Source organism: Sphaeramia orbicularis, chromosome 13, assembly GCF_902148855.1.
Source record: "Sphaeramia orbicularis chromosome 13, fSphaOr1.1, whole genome shotgun sequence".
Taxonomy (NCBI): domain Eukaryota; kingdom Metazoa; phylum Chordata; class Actinopteri; order Kurtiformes; family Apogonidae; genus Sphaeramia; species Sphaeramia orbicularis.
This window is the reverse complement of record NC_043969.1, coordinates 17,192,947-17,212,146: the sequence shown is the minus strand read 5'-3', so window position 1 is coordinate 17,212,146 and position 19,200 is coordinate 17,192,947. Positions and strand designations below refer to the sequence as shown.

Sequence of the window (19,200 nt, the reverse complement as noted above, 5' to 3'; positions counted from 1 at the left end):
AAAACTAAGTAAAATTAAACTATAATGAAAAATCCAAAACTATTATAACCTCGATGCAGTGTCACAAGAAATGTCACATTTGTTTTGTCTTCAGTTGCATCAATATTTTATCTTGTATTGTTGGTGGTGGAGCCGGACCACTGTGTAAAGTTGTCTCCAGCATATCCTAAAGGTTTTCAATGGGGTTCAGGTCTGGACTCTGGTGGCCAATCCATGTATGAAAATGATGTCTCATGAACCTTGAACAACTCCTCCATAATCTGATCCAGATGTGTCCTGGTGTTATCATCTTGGAATATGCCTGTATCATCAGCAAAGAAAAAATCCCCTGATGTTCAGACCTGGTTATTCAGTGGATTCAGGTTCAGACGATCTCATTACATTCACACATAATGTTACTGAACCCAGACCTGAGCAACTGAATCAACCCCAGATCAAAACACTGACCCCACAGGCTTATACTGTAGGCACGAGGCATGATGAGTAATCACATTTGCCTCTTTTCTTACCCTGATGCACCAATCAATCTGGACTCATTAGATCACATGGCTAATCTTTTTGCTCTATATCAAACTGATTGTTGTTTGGTTGGTTGCTTGGTTGGTTGCTGGTTGTTGAAATGAGAAGCTACTCACTGCATCAGTTAAAGAACTTTTTGCAGCTGAAACATTTTAATCATTGAAATAATTATCTAGTGGAAGGGTACTGCCTGTTTTGTTCTTTCGTTTGTGCCTGGGCAGTGTGCACATATTGTATACTCATTCATTTTTGGAGGCATTTTAGTAGAGATGAGATATTTAGAGACTTTGTGGACTGTGGGATTTGGGGGAAGTGGAAAATGAATCACATTTTCTTTTGTATTGTCCTCTATATAATAAGCTGAGAGCCTTTTTGTTTGATGACATGTTTATCTGAAATCCTGATATGTTCTGGAGCACTGATGATGACAAGATGAAATGGTTGTTTAGTTCAAATGAATATAAATTAGCATTATTTGTTTGGAAAGCCTGGAAAAAGCTGTGGATGTGTTTGTTTAAATAGGTCAGTGCATTGTCTTTTTTATATCTGTTGTGCCTATTGTCTGGTATTTGGTCTTTTGTTTGTATTTTTGGTGTCTTATAAGCCCGTGTAAGGGTTGGGCATAATCTTATGCAGGACACGATGATAAAAATTCATTCATTCATATTTAGGACTTCTATTAATATTTAGGACTTTAAGACTTTTGCTTTGTCTGTGTGAAAGGTGAAAAACTGGCTTCATATCCTTTGAGGTTTCTGCTTTTCTTTTTTATCTTTCTTGGGTTTTGGTATGTAAACATTTGGTATTCACCTGTACAGTGTTTGTTTTGAAAGAAAACACATAACCCCCCCCACCCCCCCACCCCATCATATGAATGGAACAGAACATCATTCCACTGTCTTAATCTTAGTGTTAAAGAATGTAAATGGTCAAACAAATGATATACCAGACAAAAACAAACAAACATGAATTGTCAAATACAAATATATATGGTGCCTTTTAAAATGTTTTATTTTACAGTAAATAAACAACACATTTATATGTCGTTCACATTCAAGCACCACAGAACAAAAATGATAATATAATGTAAATTGTAAAAAAAAATTATAATAATGTAAAGTGCTTTGAGTGCCTTGAAAAGCACTGTAGAAATCTAATATATTATCATTATTATTATTATTATTATTATTATTATTATTATTATGCAGTGAGGCCTACAGTATTTCTTACATCTCCTTTAAGATTTACCCACTATCTTTCTTTTTAATAAATCTCCAGGTAGTCTTCTGCTTCTTTGCCGGATGGAGCTAAAACATGTAAATATTCAACTATGCACGTCTGATAACTAGACCCTCTTGGGGCTAAAGCTCACTGTAATGGTTGTAACAATGGATGCTTTATTTGTTCTCTTTCTTGTTCTGGTCTTGGCAGGTATAACATAGAGCCCAGTCTGTATAGTCCCTACTTGTCTCTGGGCTCCTGCATGGAGGGCTTGAATAACCTCTTCACTCAGCTGTACGGCGTCTCCCTCATGTCCGAACCCCCTAGAGCAGGAGAGGTCTGGAGCGACGACGTCCGCAAACTGGTAAATCCTGTCTCCTCTGTTACTGAGGTTCCCCCGTGTCTTTGTCAAGCATGATGATGAAATCTGTCCTACATTAACCCATAAACAGTTTACTACTTTGTGGAAAATTTAAACCAGTAAAGCTTTCATTCTCAGACAGGAAAGATTTAAATAACTATACTGGTGTTTAATGTGGGTTAAAGTGTGTGTGTTTGTGTGTTTCTAGGCTGTGGTACATGAAACAGAGGGATTACTGGGATACATCTACTGTGATTTTTTCCACCGTGCAGATAAACCTCATCAGGTTGGCATATACACACTCATCTACACATTTTTTTCTCTTCGCTTTTTCCTCTGTTCTCCTATCCCAGAGCCAGTTTTTAGATCTTTATTGGGCTTTTTTAAGAGAAGAAATTTTAACTTGTAAATGCAGGCAAAGTGCTGATGTTACTGATGACATTAGCTGTGGCTCTGATCCATTTATTTTCCCCCGGAGGACATTCCAATGAACCAACATATGCAACTCCAGGCCCTGAAACCAATGCAGCTAAATGGAATATAGTCATTTTAATGATACCAATTACACCTGTTTGTTGTTTTCGGCTTTAGCAAGTCAAAATGCCAGATGTCGAAAAAAGGTTAATACAAATGAGTGAAACCTGTTTGACGAAGGTACTTCAGTGCAATTAATTATGTTGTGCAGACAGTACTTCACTGGGATCTTGATCAATGTAAGATAAGATAAAATAAGATCTTTATTTATCCCACCATGGGGAAATTTCACAGTTAACAGCAGCAGCATACAACAAGCAAGTGCAGAGAAAAGTACATATAGAAAGAATGAAATATAAGAGAAAAATAAGAAATTTGGTATTTATGTAAATATTTATATAAATAAAAAATTAGAATTAAAAGTCAAATATGAGTGTTTGATTATTATATTATATAATTATTTATTTACATATTTACATGGTTCCCACGTGTCCTGGAAAACCTGGAAAATGATTGACCAATTTTCCACTCGTGGAAAACATATGGAAAATGAGAAAAAAAGGTCAAATGGCCCAGAAGTTATCCTGGAAAATTATTTATCCTCCCTCTGCCTTGTGACCTTGTGTGCCTAAACTGAGATGAAACAAAGGAAATAGTTTTTCAGTAATTTATTGAAAATATGCAAATATTTTTACAGGAAGTGCAGGAGAGAAAGTAAGAGAGATGAAAAAGTTGAGTTGGGAATTGCCCAGTTGAACTTTGTAACTCCAGTTTGTCAAGCTAATGAAGTGCTACGCTGTAATCTGTGGGTGTGTTTGTATTATTCTATGATACATTTGTCATCATTATTTTTCATAGATAAATTATAACCATAGACTGCACATCAAATGAGTAATAAACATAGACACAATCTGGGTAAATGCAAGTTACAACTAGAAAAGAACACTTCCAAAGAATGAGGGGGACAGGGTAATGGATTAGTGTATGATGTGATAACTTGTCTCTGTAGTGGCTGAAAATGTCCTGGAAAATAATTTCAGGGAAAGAGTGAGAACCCTGATTTATATCGTGCTCGCACATGCACATTGTGTGATATGGGGGGGGGTTACACTGAACTGTTAGAGAGTCAAATAAGCCAGATAATTGTTACAGTTGCCTTCGCTGATGTGTACTGACACCAGAGGGATGTGTTCATTTAGATAATATACTTTTGAATAGTACCTTAAATCTATCATTAAAATACTTAGTATTGGAATAAAGGAAAAAGAGACCACTGGATTTACTGTTAAGATGTGTGTGCAAGAAGAACATGAACACTGACAACATTTCTCTGAAATTGCAAAAGAAATATTGTCATTTAGATTAGTAATTTGCAGACAACTCATAATAAGACTGTTACAAAGAGAGCACTTTGACATTTGTTTTGAACAATAATGTTTTAACTCAGAAAGTAAATCAATATGTGGTGGAATCACTCTGATCTGCAGTGACAGCGCTCATGTGTCTTAACTTGCTCTCCACCAATCTTCACGTTGCTTTTGGGTGATTTATGCCACTCCTGGTGCAAAAATGCAGGCAGCTCAGCTTTGTTTGATGGCTTGCGATCATCCATCTTCCTCCTAAATTACATTGCAGAGGTTTTCAGTGGAGCCCAAATCTGGACATTTGGACTGGTCTCTCTAACTGTATATTCTTTATGCCTCCTGCTCTTCAAGGACTGTCACTTCACCATTCGCGGTGGGCGCTGGTGCCAGGAAACGGGTCAGTACCAGCTGCCGGTGGTGGTGCTGATGCTGAGTCTACCCCTTCCCACTAAGAGCGCCCCCACCCTGCTCACTCCAGGGATGATGGAAAACCTCTTTCATGAGATGGGACACGCAATGCATTCTATGCTTGGACGCACTCGCTACCAGCATGTGACAGGTGCAGTGAACATCAAACCTAGAAGCAACGACTTGGACAGATACTGTACTTATCCTGTCAATGAGGACTCTCATTCATATCTATCTTAATCTAAAAGCGAGGTGTTATTTTACCACTAAACTTTTACACACACTTTTCAAGGTAGCACATACTATAATAATGTATATTATTACATCACCACCGAAATTTAATCATTTGTTCTTTGTGGCAGTATCAACATTTCCTGAAAATTTCATGAAAATCTGTCCATAATTTTTTGAGTTAACTTACTAAGAGACAAACAAACAGACAAACCCTGATGAACACATAACCTCTGCCGTTATTTGACAGAGGTAATAATGATATTGTATTTTTAATTATTAGTTACTTTCTGTCTGTTAGTAGTTTAACCGTAGAAGCAGTAATATGGGGAATTTCTCAGTGATGAAATTATAAAGGTCGAGAAATATTGTGTAATAAAACTCAAGACATTTTACTATTAAACTCCTGAAGACATTAAAAAGACATTATTTATCATTTGATAGACACTGTAATTAAGATAATGAAGGTTAAATGCATTAGTAGTTCTATTTAAAACAGTACTGCTGTGGAATGCATTTTTAAACTAGAAAAGCACTTGGAGAGGAGAGCACAGACCTCTGCCAAGGCAGATCAGTGCCCCCCCCAATTTAATCATTTGTTCTTTGTGCTAGTATGAACATTTCCTGAAATTTTCATCCAAATCCGTCCATATCTTTTTGAGTTATCTTGCACACGGACAGACAGACAGACAGACAAACAAACAAACAAACCAATGCCAGCAAAAACATAACCTCCTTGGTGGAGGTAATGACAGTCAAATGAAAGTTTTCTGCTTTGTTATCATTTAAGAAGTTTGTTAAGTTGCATAGTTAGATAATGTGTTAACCTAATGTGATGTAGTACCTTATTTAGCTTTCAACAACCACTATATGTCACTTCTCAAAATAATAATTATGTGGTGATCTGCTTTGCGTTGCTGTTTTTCACATTATGTATAATTACTGAGGATGCTTTGATAATGCATCCTCTGAGTTTTATTTAATTTTGGAAACAAATTTCACTTGTTAGTTATTGTGTTTCGTAAGCCTTCTATTTCTCATTGTATCCAGACTTAATTGTAGTTTTAAGATTGATAAATTAACAGCACTTATCAACACCAGAGGGCAGCAATGAAATGAAAGCACCCACCACCAATGGAATTATCGTTACACATCGCTCACTGAAACAAGTGTAAAGCTTGTTGTTTTCAGCACATCTGTATTATGGTATTCATCTGTGTTTTTCCAAACAAAAAAAATAGTCAGAAAATACTGCTGATTTATAATGTTAATGTGATGCAATAGCTGATTGTTTACATTATAAGTAACTGAGGTCAGTTTTTAGCCAAGAAAGCATTCACAGTAAAACTATAAATAACCTGCATTTTCTATTGTATAGTTTTTCTTGTCAGTAGCTGCAGGAAAGCTCTACATTTTGAATGATCAGAACTGCCTCAGTTTGATAGATAAATGTATACTGTATATCGCACAAACAGCAAATTTAACTTAAGCTAATAATGTAAAATAGTAATGTTATATCTTCAGAAGCATTGCGACATTAACAATGTAGGCATCGAACTCTATTCCTTTACTTTCTGAGAGCTGTTTTCAGAAGGAACAGCAATGGCAGCGTCTTTGACTCTAAACATTGTTTCTTTTAGCAGTAGGTGGCGCTGTTGGTAATCACCACTTTGGGAAAAGCTTCAGTGTTAAATTATGAATGGGAATAGATTAGAATTGGCCCATTAAGGTAATTCCTATTGACTGTGTAGTGGATTGAGTAAAGCTAAAACTCAGGCTTCAGACCAGCAGATATAAGGCTAAAGTGGTTCCATACTCCTTCTAGTGGTATATTGTGGTATTACAATTGGTATAAAATTAAGCCCAAGTTTACATATTTAAGGGATCATATTTTGCTAAACCTACTTTTATTAGTCTTTGGTACATTTATTTGTGTATTTGGACACTAATAGTTTCAAAAGTTTGAATTTGAACCCTCCAGGTGCTGCAAAGCTATCTTTATATTCATTTTTGGCAAAAATCAAGTGGATTTCTACAACTTGTTTTAATTCCTGCTAAATTTGTTACTTCTATAACTAGTTACGTAATTGTTTGTCAGCAGCAGCGGTTGTAGTCCATACTGAAAATACGTCCAAACTTCGAGCCGATTAGCTAAAATGTTCAATTGTTGGTTGAACAGGACAGAGCAGCACAGTCAGCAACCAGAGGGGGGTGGGGCGTGAAGTGACTCATTTGCATTTAAAGCACCAGCGCTCAAAACGACCTTTCTGGTGTCATTACTCAGAAATAGGGTTGAAGATGGACCTGTGGAGCTGAATTAATGAAGAATTCAGACCCAAGCATAGTATTTACAGTTTATGTAGACCACAGGGAAACATTTTAAAATGCATAATTCCATTTAAAAAAGCAAAATATCACTCCTTTAACGATAATGAAAATTATAGGTAGTTTTGCAAGATTTTTCTGTAATAAGTAGCAATATCATAAGTACCGCCTCCTTGAACATGTACAAGGCTTTAGGCATGTAATACGGGTTCAGCAACATGGAAGATGGTCAGCATCTGTGCTTCTGTATCTGAAAATGATGACTGTGCGCTTCCAAATATCACAAGGCATAATTATGCTCTTGAATTGAAAATAAGCAATAAATCCCTTGAAGTATAATCCCTAGGTGAATTTTGGATTAACTTTGGCTATCATAGCTGTCATTTGATACTGTTTTACTCATCAGATACATCACCCAGTAATGTTAGATGCCAAAAGTATACTGTATAGTTCAATGTAATTACAGTATCAGTTAATCAAAGGATTATGTGTGATGTTGCAACTTGAGGCCGTTTCTTTAGTGGACACTGTGTTTACACCTGTTTAGACGTGCTACTTACTGAATGAGTTTCATGTTGCGTTATCAGTGACTTCATGTTCTTTTTTTCACTCCTACAAGTATTTTTTTAATAGCAGTGTTCTTCATGTTACACTTAAGGATATGCAGAAAAATAGGGAGGCAGGGAACACCAGGTGACTTTGATACAGTCGGTGCTTTTAAGAATACAAGTGTTGCCAGGCACAACAGACCCCGCCCCTCGCACGTATTATAGCTTATTTTGGCATCAATCCAGCTGATGTCATCATGTCAAAAATGCGTGTGGTGACGACAGCATGTCAATTGCCTCTATATATGTGCCATGTTTGAAGTAAACTGAAACAAAATTGATGTTTTTATAGACATTTGAAATTTCACCCATTACAAGTAAATGGGAGAAAAAAAAGACTTAAAAAATTCATAAGAAATTTAAACTTGGACCTACTTTTCCCAAAATGTAACCACATCTATTTTGGGTCACTGGCAATCTATAAACCCAATTAGGTATGAATTCAACCAACAGTTTTGCAGCTACAGACATTTGAAATTTCGCCCATTATAAGCAAATGGGGGGAAAAAAAGGTTTTAAAAATTCATACAAAAATCTGAACTTTGACCTACTGTTCCCAAAATGTAATCAGATCTATTTTGGGTCACTGGCAATCTGTAAACCCAATTGTGTATGAATTCAACCAACAGTTTTACTACTAGAGTGTTAACAATCAAAAAAAGACACAAACGAACAAACATAGAAACAAACAAACCGAACCAAAAACAATACCCCTTGCCTCGCCTTTGGGGGGCGGGGTAATAAAGACCTGATTTTGTCAACGAACTGCAAACTTGTCAGCGTCACACTCATGTCATGTGAAGCACCTCAGTCAAAGACCAAAGTAGATTATAAATCTCCTCATTTCACCCAGGATGAAAGTAGAGAGCCGTGACTGCCTGTGATTGAATTTTTTGCTCTTATATATGAGCTCTTTTGTGTTTCCTCCAGGAACCAGATGTGCGACTGACTTTGCTGAAGTCCCTTCAATCCTCATGGAGTATTTTGCCACTGACTACCGCGTCATCAGCCAGTTTGCACGCCATTATGAAACTGGCCAGGTACACATAATACTCCAAGATAGTGTTTCATTTCAGTCCACCAGTATGAAGAATTTACTCAAAAGCATAACTCACTGTATAAAGAGAGGTTTAACACAAGCACCAGGTACAGTTTGCTAGAATTATAACTATATTCTATATGTATTCATCCTAAAAGTACTTTTTGTAGCTGTAATGTTATTTAGGTAGGTGTTGAGACAGGTTTAATGCATTTTTTTATGTTTTTATTGTTGTCTTCTCAGCCTCTCCCAGAGAGTATGGTGGCTCGTCTGTGTGAGTCAAAGAAGGTGTGTGGAGCTGCAGATACTCAGTTACAGGTACAGTGACGATCCTCTCACTCATTACTCATAAAATATAGATAATATTATATCCTTTTTAACATATTATATTTTAGAGAACTGAACTACTGTGTATTTCATTGAAAAGTCAGTGTTATATATGTAGCCTAATGTCAAACACCACAAAATCTGCCATGAGTCTTGACTATTTGCAACATTCAGTGTCTTCTGTTGTTTTAATGACTGTTCAAGTAAGAAAAACAGGGGAAGAAATGAGAGAAATAATGGGTAGAAAACAAAGAAGAGCCACAGAGCTTATAAATAGTGGACCTCTACTCTACATGTATAACTGCTTACATAATGTGCTTTTTTTTTTTTTTACTGTTTTGGAGCAGATCTTCTACGCTGTCTTGGACCAGCTCTACCACAGCGCACCTCAAAACCGTTCCACAACTGAAATCCTTAAAGAGATGCAGCAGAAGTTCTATGGCTTGCCTTACACACCCAATACGGTACATATTCCCATTTTCACAGACTAGCCCTGACTTCTGCTCATTTCAGTAGCTGGTCTTTTAAATGCTGTTCCTTTAGATCAGTTCCAGTTTTTAAGTTTGATGATAATTCAAAGAAAGTTTTGTGCATAATTCCCCCCCCTAGACCCTTTTCTGTCTTGTCACTAATCACCGCAAACGACACAAACCTGACTGAGCCTTTTAGTTTTCCTCTCTTTTCTTTTTTTCCCTGCTCACTCTCTCTCCCATTTTTCTCTGGGTTTATATCTTTTATCCAGGCACAGCACCGTTTACAGGATTAAAGCCTTTTTTGAAGCCCTGGTAAAATAACAAAGCAGAGGCATACTTTGAATGAGCTCTCCCTGGGGGAAATATTTGAAACTCTTCATCCCCGTCCTCTAATGAAAAAAAGCTCACTATTTCCCCCACTTTTGCAGCTGTGGGCGAGGGGATGAGGCCAGGAGGGAGAAGGGAATCAAAAACACAGTCATAATTTAGGCAGGAATGGCCTTCATAGAGCATTAACTCTGGGCTATAATTATGTGGGGTGCCATCAGGAATAGAGATTACAGAAGTGCTGTATATTCTCCCGGCCAACGGGAGTCCTCCCACTGTTCTGCTTTTGAGCTCCCTCTCCAGAGGTTGTGGTTTATGTTATATACGTAGTTTCCCACTGTCCCAGTCATTCCTTTTCAACTTCTCAATCCTCACTGAAAGCTCTAACAGACACTTTGCCTCCGTGCACAGCAAACCACAGCCGGATCGGTTTCCTCACTTGAACTCCTCTGTAACTGAAGATGACTGCGGGGCCTGGGCTTTGAGAATAGGATCATCAGTGGATCAGGGCAAGCGAAAACAGATTTGTTTAGAAAATTTAAACACAGAATCTACTTAAACTTGTTTTTTTGGAAATTCACGCAGTATTTCTCTTTTCTCGCTCTCCACCCAACCTCATGGAAACACAGCTCAGGGAAAAGTTTCCATTGTAAAGCAGACACTTGAGTGGCTAATAGGTTACTGAGAGCCACAGATTATAAACATTAGGGTGATGCTGACATGTGTATAGTTTATAGAGCAGGGCTATCATTTCCCGCTGTGTGCAGAGAGTGAGGATCAGCTGTGTGTAACACAGACCACATGGTCACCCTTGAGCTGAAGATAATATTTGGAAATAAATGGCAGAAAGCGGGACATTCTGCTCGCTGTGTTGACATTTTCTTAATCTGCGATTCTTGGCGTGAATGCTTTACAACCATGTGTTTGTTCCTCTTTTCGGTGCAAGCGGAGTCCTTTATAATCTAAGCTACCCTGTTAAAAGGTGGAGTTCAACTTTACCTCATGAACAAGCCAGAAAGTTGAGTTTGGAAAGAGCAAAATATGCCTTTGTCACGTACAGCAAGACTAGAGCAAAAAGCCGGTACTGACTTTGTCTCCATTGTGTGTAAGGATCAAAAGGATATCTCACTGACATGTAACCCACTTACACTCTCACACAAAAACTCAACATAAATCATTTCATGTGCGGCAAAGGGATTGGATACAAAGGGAAGTCTGAAAATCATTTTCATGGCGTGTTGTGACGAGTGTTTAATGATTCGTGTCAGAAACTCGCACTGAAACGATGCTAAAACAGCATTTGCTTCAACAACCATAACTGCTTTCATTTGTTTAAAAAATTCCACTGATGGTTTAGAATAGGACCTGCTATAAGTTACTTTTCTGTCCGTCTCTTTTTGTATTAAATAATTTTGTTTTGATGTATCAACTGAAATTGGACATTCATGAATTTTTTTGTGCTCATTTTCTATATTTTTCCTTTTTTTGTGAGTCTTTTAACTGCTAAAACAGACTTCTAACCCAAGTGCCCCGAGGCTCTGTATCACTGTTGTATTCAGCTGACAGAGCAAACTCTTTAGCTTGGCTGTGGTTTTCTAAGCCAACACTGAGCCAAGGATATATAACCTTATTAAAGTCACTACAGCCCAGAAGAGTCTTGTCAAGTCAACACTTTGTAGCTTTAATCTTTTTAACGCTGAAAGACCACGCAGATGAGATCACAGCAGCCTATTCTAGCCTCTAGTCTGAATATTTGTTACACATTTTAAAAGTATTTCTGCACAATTTCAGTATACATAATGTAATATAATGTCTAATTAGAAGGCTTTTGCAAGACGTTTGTCATAATGCTGTTCCTTGATTCTTGGGAATGAGCTTTGCGTCATTTTAATGTGGTCTGTTTTTCAGTCCAGGATTTTATAACAGCTGTACAAAGTATATACATATGATATATTTGATTTATTAACAGTTGACAGTAGTTTTTACTACCATGTTTGAAGTCTTTGCCACCTCCTCTATATATCTCAATAAAAAGTCAAGGTTTTCTCTTGCATTGAGACACACTCAGACGAGATTGTGCCAAATAAATAAATTCACATTCAGTGAAAGGTCATCTTTGTACACACAAGTACATATGTTAGTGCTTTGTAATTTAGATCCCCTGGTTCAAACATTTCAGTTTCCAATGGAGTGTAAATCATTAACTGAGTTTTATTTGGAGGTGGAGGGAGGCGTCTGCCGTCTGTTTTGGTTTGTTAACTGCAGCAGCTGCTGTCTTTTCTAACTGGTGGGATGTTTGAATGTTTGCCAGCTGAATTCCCCCAGAGTCCCCGTTTGCAGAGATCATAAAAGAGCTCATCTTTATAGATATGGAGAAGGGGCCCCTGCAGGCAATGACAGGGAGAAGAGAAAAGAAAAGAAGGGGGCTTTCTACCATTCAGGAATTTCCGTATTTTGTCCTTTGAGGGATGAGCTCGCAGGTTGTGATTGTATGGTTTGTTATAAACGATTGTTAGGGGAAAACTGTGTTTACCCCACCACTATAATGACACCAACAAAGACAATGAGAGACGCTTCAAAGACAAAACGAGTATCACCCATAAATAGCAGTGTGGTTGTCTTTTCAAACATTGGTCTAGACACGGTTTCTATAAAATAATTATAACTATGATTAATGTGAGTTTACAGTGCATCAGTTTTTCGTTTTTCTATATGTATATATTTTCATGTCCAAATTGACAGCTGCAGCCACTCTTTGAGCATTTTCTGAGATTCTCTTAACAAATTAGTGAGGAGAAACATTTAATCCATTAGTCATTCCACACAAAACTAATGCAGTAGTGGAAAAAAAGTTTTTGGACACCTTTAAAATTGTACACAATCTCAAATATTATCATAAAATATTTGCGGAAAAATCTTTTTATGTTTCAAAAGTTGTGGCTCTATCGGACAGACACAAACAAATGGAAATAATTTTTTTGTTTATTGTTAACAAGAAAAAATAACTATATTCTAATTCCTGATGGTTTCAACCTGTCATACTCTGGATGTTTTTCATTAATTTGCAGAATTCATCCAGTTTTGGGAAGGGAAGGAAGCATGCAGATTTGAAGAATGGATGCATAAATACTACATAAAGTCAACAAAGTCTCTATAATTTAAAAAAAAAATTACTAAAGCAGTTGATGAGACATATTAATCAGATTTGTTCTATGTACTCAATGGTTATCAATGTTTTTAATGACATTGCATTTGTGTATTTCTGTTAAATAAACCCCTAAAAATGGCTGCTCCAAAAGTAAAGGCACAATGTGTATTGTGGTTTATTGAAACAAAATCAGGGTTATGTTAAAGATATCATGTATCGAACAAAGATACAGGATATCAACGACCTGGAGCAAAACACCACTGATGCCACTGACACCATTAATGAGGCTATGATACAGCCAACATGGAAACAAATCCAGTACTGTCTTGATGTGCTTCATGCAACTAATGGTGTCCATATAGAGGTGGATTAAATGAGGCAAAAAACCCCTCAACATCTACTTTTCATTTTGTAATAAGTGATTTGTCTATTCATTTGCTTTTGTTATAGATTTAATAATTTGTAAAGGGACTTTATGGACACCCTCTACATTGCAAATTCATGTCGAAAACCTTTTTCCACCACTGTACACTATGAAACACTATCTGTGTTGAAAGTAAGTTTTTAGAGCCACAACTCTACTCCTACATCTTTGCAAAGTAAGTTGTCGTGTCATGTGTGGTTGGGTGGCAAAATATTTTTTCACTTGGAAAATTGTGGCTTTATTTTTGATTTCTTGTGCAGGCATGGCAGCTGAGGTTCAGCCACCTTATTGGCTACGGTGCCAAGTACTACTCCTACCTCATGTCCCGGGCCGTGGCGTCAATGGTGTGGAAGCAGTGCTTTGTCCAGGACCCTTTAAACAGGTGAGACAGCTGGGATGAAACTGCTCTGTGAAACACTGTGGGGTGTTAAAGGGAGACGGCCACAATCTTGACTGGACTCTATTCAGTCGTTTGTATCCTTCTGATCATGGGGAGGTTCCACACAAACCTGTTTAGTGTTTAGAGCGCTGAAACAAATGTCCTCTGACAGCCTGCCTTCCTCAGATACTGTTTAAGCCTCTGCAGCCTGACATGGAACATGACATTAATATGAAACTTATGCCGACTTGGCAGTTGTCTGCTGTTACTCAGAGATACACACCAGCATCTGCACTACCAGACCCTCCGTTATCTATGTTTGCCTCTGGACTTGCACAAAGGCCTTGTTTTGAAAAATGAAGCCTCTATGTATCCCCATAGACTCCTAAGCCCCGCAGCACTTTCCCTCTGCCTGGCTTTTCTTTTTCCTTTCTCCGTTCTCTGTCCTGCCTTTCGTTGTGAGGTTGTTTCAGCTCCACCTGCAGTTGTCAGATCTCTGTTTCCTGTCACCTGTCTGTTGTGAAGAGCAGCTTATGAGTTTTGGCCCTGGGCTCTGAGTGGAGGCATTGGACTTTTTGACAGAGACGAGGAGCTGACAGAGGAGAATACAGGTGTCTGTAACCTTATCTCTGTCTCCTCTGTGTCTGTCTGCGCTTCTTTAGGGACATGGGTGAGCGTTACCGGCAGGAGATGCTGGCCCATGGTGGAGCCAAGGAGCCCATGCTGATGGTGGAAGGTAACACATCACACATGATAGTAATCTAAAGTAAACCTCAACTTCATTTTATTCCATAGAAGTTTTATAACCCTTTGGTGTCAAATATTTGGATTGCATCAGCCTTTGGAATTGCACCTCAAGGCCTCAGTTGTCCCTTCTGTATCTGGTCCCGATGAAGCTTTTAACCTCACAGCCTTCGGGGAACAGTCCTACCGCTGCGTTCAAGACCCCCACTGGCAGGTTTAGATGTCTTTTACTAACAGTTTTTGGATTCCACAGAGTTCATCCCTAGCTTTATTTTAGTTTTGGGAAATATAGTGTCAGTCCTGCTTCTCTGTTTCTGCCATCACAAACATTCATTACACTTCTTCTTTTAGCTGGTAAGTACTGAGCAGCAGGATGCAGGACATTTTAATTATAATCCAGGAACCTTACAACAGTTAATCAGTAATAAAGAAAAGTGTAGCTAGACTGGAAAAGTACAGTATGAGAGGCTTCAGATGATCATATTAAAGAAAATTACAAAACAACAGTGAAAACTAAGAGAACAAGTAAATGTGTAAGATGAGAAACTCACTCAAAAATACTCCAACATTAAAACCAAATGTGTCCGTTAAGTAAATTAAAGGAAATAATAATAGTATACTACACATGTTCACTACCTACATTCCAATATCACGGGGCAAAACAATCCATAATGGCATTTTAGCGTAATGTAATTCAAGTAGTCTGGGAGGACATTTGAGGCTGTAGAAAATCTGCACCCCGGTTTTGTCTAATTACAAGTTTGTTTTTCCAGACAGACAGGAGGGTCAAATATGTGATTGACAGCCGTAATTACTGATCAGATTCTATGACAAGTGACCTGGATTTTTGTCTGCTGCTGAAGAAGGGAGGTGTGTATTTAGAAATTCTGGCTTTTTTTTTTTCGTTCACCCAGATTTTCCACCTGCAGCTGTTAAGTATAAAAACTCAAATAGTTTGTGCAATTATGATCATTATTAAAGTCCTAGATTGCCTTTTTTATCAGCGCCTGGTGGTGAGTAATGCATTATTTCTACCAGTAGGTGTTTATATATATATATATATGATAATTACCACACATCTGGTAACAGTGATAGACAATTATATGGTGTGGTTGGGTGTTTTTAATGGGGAAGATGCTTTAAACTAAAGGTTGGATTAAGGAGCCCCTGAGGGGATGTTACTGTAGTATTAAAGTATTAATAATATGAGTTAGTCATCAGACAGACGCAGCTGAATCTGTTAGTCAGGTCTCACAGCTGCTGCTTCTGTACTGTTTGGTCTTTGGTTCTTTGTATTCAGAGGTTTTGTCAACCAATACTCATTCCTATCTGTAGTAATTTACTGCGGTCCCACTTTTTACAGTATAATTCTTGATGTTGCATTGCCGTGAGCTCAGAGCCCAGACTGACAGAAAGACAGAAATGGCTGATTATGGGTTTTAGGAGTTGCTGAATCTGCCGGGCTAAAAACACGGACTGCTACATTCCTCTTTGAACTCAGACCAGCTTGAGTTTCTGGCTATAAAATAAGATTTTAAAGTATAGTTTTTTGTGAAAACTGTCAGGACTCACTGCTCCACAATGTGAGATCTGATATAGTTTCATTAAATATGCTGTCGTCTGTCAATGTGCTGTAGTTCATGTAGAGCTTGACTGATAAAAAAGAAAAAAAAAAAACAAAAAAAACCCTACTTCCTCCTTTTTACCCTCTTCCCTTCATCCTCCCATCACTTCCTGCCCTCCTTAAGCAGTCCCTGTGGCATGTCTGGACAGGACAACAGAAGAAAAGGTGAGAGCAAGGAGACAGGGAGGGAGTGGAGTGATATCAGGTGACATTTGGGAGCATACTGTAAATCTCTCCCTCAGGGTCACCTTCTCCCTCCTCCATCGGCCTCACAGCTCCAACCAGGGCTGCGCCCAGCCTCTAAAATTACACCCACCAACAGATCAGATCCTTGTTATTAGATCTACAGTCCAATTAACTGTTGTTGAACTAACTATATTGGCTTCAATAGCTCTGTTTGAAGTGAACAAGTGAGTAATTACAGGCCAAGGCCCTGTGTGCAGAGGTTAGTAGGGTCATTGTCATCCTCCTCACTGGCCTTTCCTATTCATAACTCACTGTTCAAGCCTCATAACCATAACAAATATCTGCTTTAGTAATTCTACTCATCTGAAATCATTCCTTTTGTATGTTTAAGTGCCTTTTTAATGTTCACTGTGCATTACTTTCGGGTATGTAGAGGGAACAAATTGCAGAAACAGAATGCAGTATTCATGATTATATTTTTATTTAATGTATAATCACTTGGAAATGCACAAAGATTTTAGGACACATCACACCTACAGTTTGTAGGAATTCTCCTTCCTGTTGAAATACAATTAAAAATCTTCATGTTGTCAATTGTTATCAAGTTTAATGTCAAATCAATATTTCTTTCAAGTTTAAAGGTTGATTTTTATTCTGAGTGAGAGTCGGAAAAATGGTTACTTGTGGTGTAAAATAATTTATAATAAAAATGTGAGAAATATTTCAGAGGTCTGGAGATAGCGCACTTAAGACATTGAGACTCAACATTAAGTAAAAACAAGCTTCAGTATGAAAATGTAAACAAAATACAGCCTAATGATGAAATAGGAATGTTTATCACAGTATAAAATGACATTATGACATTTATCATTATTCTTTTGTTGGCAGTAAAATGCCTGAATTCAGTGTGTCCCAATATTTTTGTCCCTACTTCTACAATAACTCAGAACATGTTTTCTTATATTCTGTTTTTTGATGGGTTGCATCCAGTAGTAAGATGCATCCATCACTTACCAACTGTGTTTGGTTGTTGAGTTGATACGTCCTCAACTAAAAAGCTCAAAACTCTAACCAGATGCAGAGGGAAGTTGCAGACTGTAACTAACCAACTGTAGCTCTCCCTCACTCTGTTATTGTGGCTGCAAAAACCTGAAACATTCTCATTAGATCCACGGTTTCATCTCCTCTGGGCTTTAGTTCTAGCCTCTGGTCTAAATTCGGTAGGTATTGGTACTAACTACACTTAACTAAAAAAAACAAAACAAAAAAAAAACAACTTTAAAATATTAAAGCCAGTTCTGAGCTATTTTAGAGGCATGGTTGTGTAACCTGCTGCCTCTGAAGATTTACAGTACTGTGTAAAAACTATAATGACCACACATGCATTTTTCAGTTTTTATTAAGATCGAATCTGGATGCATGGGAAGTATGTGCAGCAGTGAAAACAAAAGTTTCTGGGAAAAAACAGCTTCTATAAACCAAATAGGTTGTATTTAGTGTTCAGACAATATGAGATTTATTACCGTTTATACCAGGTTTCATTCAACACATGTCAGATGTTTCCAACTGTTTGTGCTGTTTCTTGTCATGGGGTCAGGGGTCGCAATAAATAGTGACTTTAACCTTTAGAACAAATTTAGTTCAGTTTTTTGTGTGTCTTATAAGACTGTGCACATATTTCCTATATTTTCATGTTGTATCTGAAGAAAAGAGAATGAGAAATTAATATATGTGCCCATTTCAACCCTGCAAAAATAACAGACAGAGGTGGCCTAAGACCTTTGCATAGTACTTTAAGAGCTAATGAAACCATAATTATATGTATTTTTTATAAAATTATACACTGCTGAAAACATAATTATGAATATTAGATTCCATTTCTGCAGTTACATTCTCCTAAATCTTTAACACTAGTCCCTCAGTACCAAATCATCTCTCTTTTTTGATCATAAATATAAATCTATTCTGTGTCCATAAAAACACATCCAGTCTCACCCTTTTTGTCAGCTGCACATCCTCATAAATGACAATAATCTGACAAAAGCACAAGTTAGTCATAGTACTGCATCACTACATGTGCAGAAACATTTAGCTTTTCACTATTGTTTGCCGTGGGGTTGAAAGGTTCAGAGCGACCATCTTGAATTCCTATTGGGGACAGGAAAGGAAGACTTTGATGTGAACGAGAGGGGCTTTTTTTATATATCTGTACTTGTAGAAGACAGACATAGAATCCAGAGCTAACCTGTTACACATAATCCTTTCAAAGAGAATGAAATTTCAAATAAAGTAGATGGAGGTGTGTAACATTTGTGTGTTCTCCCCTTTGGCGAGGTGGTGGAGGGGCCACGAGGGCATACGGGGAACCGAAGCAGGCCCAGTAAGGTTAGTCGTAGGCCAGAGTCTTTATCTGAGTGGCTCCCTGCCCGCTGCGAGATGTTTCCCAGGAAAGACGGTGTTGAAATGCAAACCCGGTCTTGAAACCCAGAGTAGCGGCATAAGGACAGAGTGAGGTAGTGAGTCGGACAGAGAAAAAGTGAGGGCGAGGGGGAAGAACAGGGAGAGAAAGGGAAGGCGAGAGTGAAAGGTGATCGACTGAATGAGGTGAACCCGGGTTGCCGCTACAGAGGGGGCTTTCATGGCTCGGAGTGTTCCCATAGCCCCGACCTCGGAGCACAGAGCAGGAGCTGCATCAGGGAGAAAACAAATCTACATGGCCCTGGTAGCCGAGTCTTCTCACCATGTTAGGTCTTTGTCTGCAAGGAGCCTCCATACGCACTAATAAATCCCTAGACCTTGGTGGTCTGTAGAGTCCCACCGTGACAATGAAGTACACTGTAGCTATGTCTGAACAGGAGGAGAGGATTACAGGAGAAGACAACCTTTAATTAACAGCAGACATGATTTGTGATGGAAGTTGTCTTTATTTCTACATACACGGTCACGCACAGGTTCAGAGGAAATGTCTCAGGCTTGATTTACCGATCGTAATTTCCCTTTTGATGACCATTGTGAAGA

At 38.0% G+C, this 19,200-nt stretch overlaps 1 protein-coding gene across 1 annotated transcript in view; it reads left to right on the top strand.

The window, feature by feature from the left end:
- Positions 1 to 19,200, top strand: part of LOC115431887 (mitochondrial intermediate peptidase) — a 41,799-nt gene that overhangs the window by 10,977 nt on the left and 11,622 nt on the right. Inside the window, exons 11-18 of the mRNA XM_030152577.1 lie at positions 1,951 to 2,104; positions 2,310 to 2,387; positions 4,291 to 4,498; positions 8,442 to 8,551; positions 8,794 to 8,868; positions 9,225 to 9,341; positions 13,510 to 13,631; positions 14,291 to 14,364. Coding sequence (XP_030008437.1) covers positions 1,951 to 2,104; positions 2,310 to 2,387; positions 4,291 to 4,498; positions 8,442 to 8,551; positions 8,794 to 8,868; positions 9,225 to 9,341; positions 13,510 to 13,631; positions 14,291 to 14,364 — 938 coding nt within the window. The remainder of the gene's footprint in view (positions 1 to 1,950; positions 2,105 to 2,309; positions 2,388 to 4,290; positions 4,499 to 8,441; positions 8,552 to 8,793; positions 8,869 to 9,224; positions 9,342 to 13,509; positions 13,632 to 14,290; positions 14,365 to 19,200) is intronic.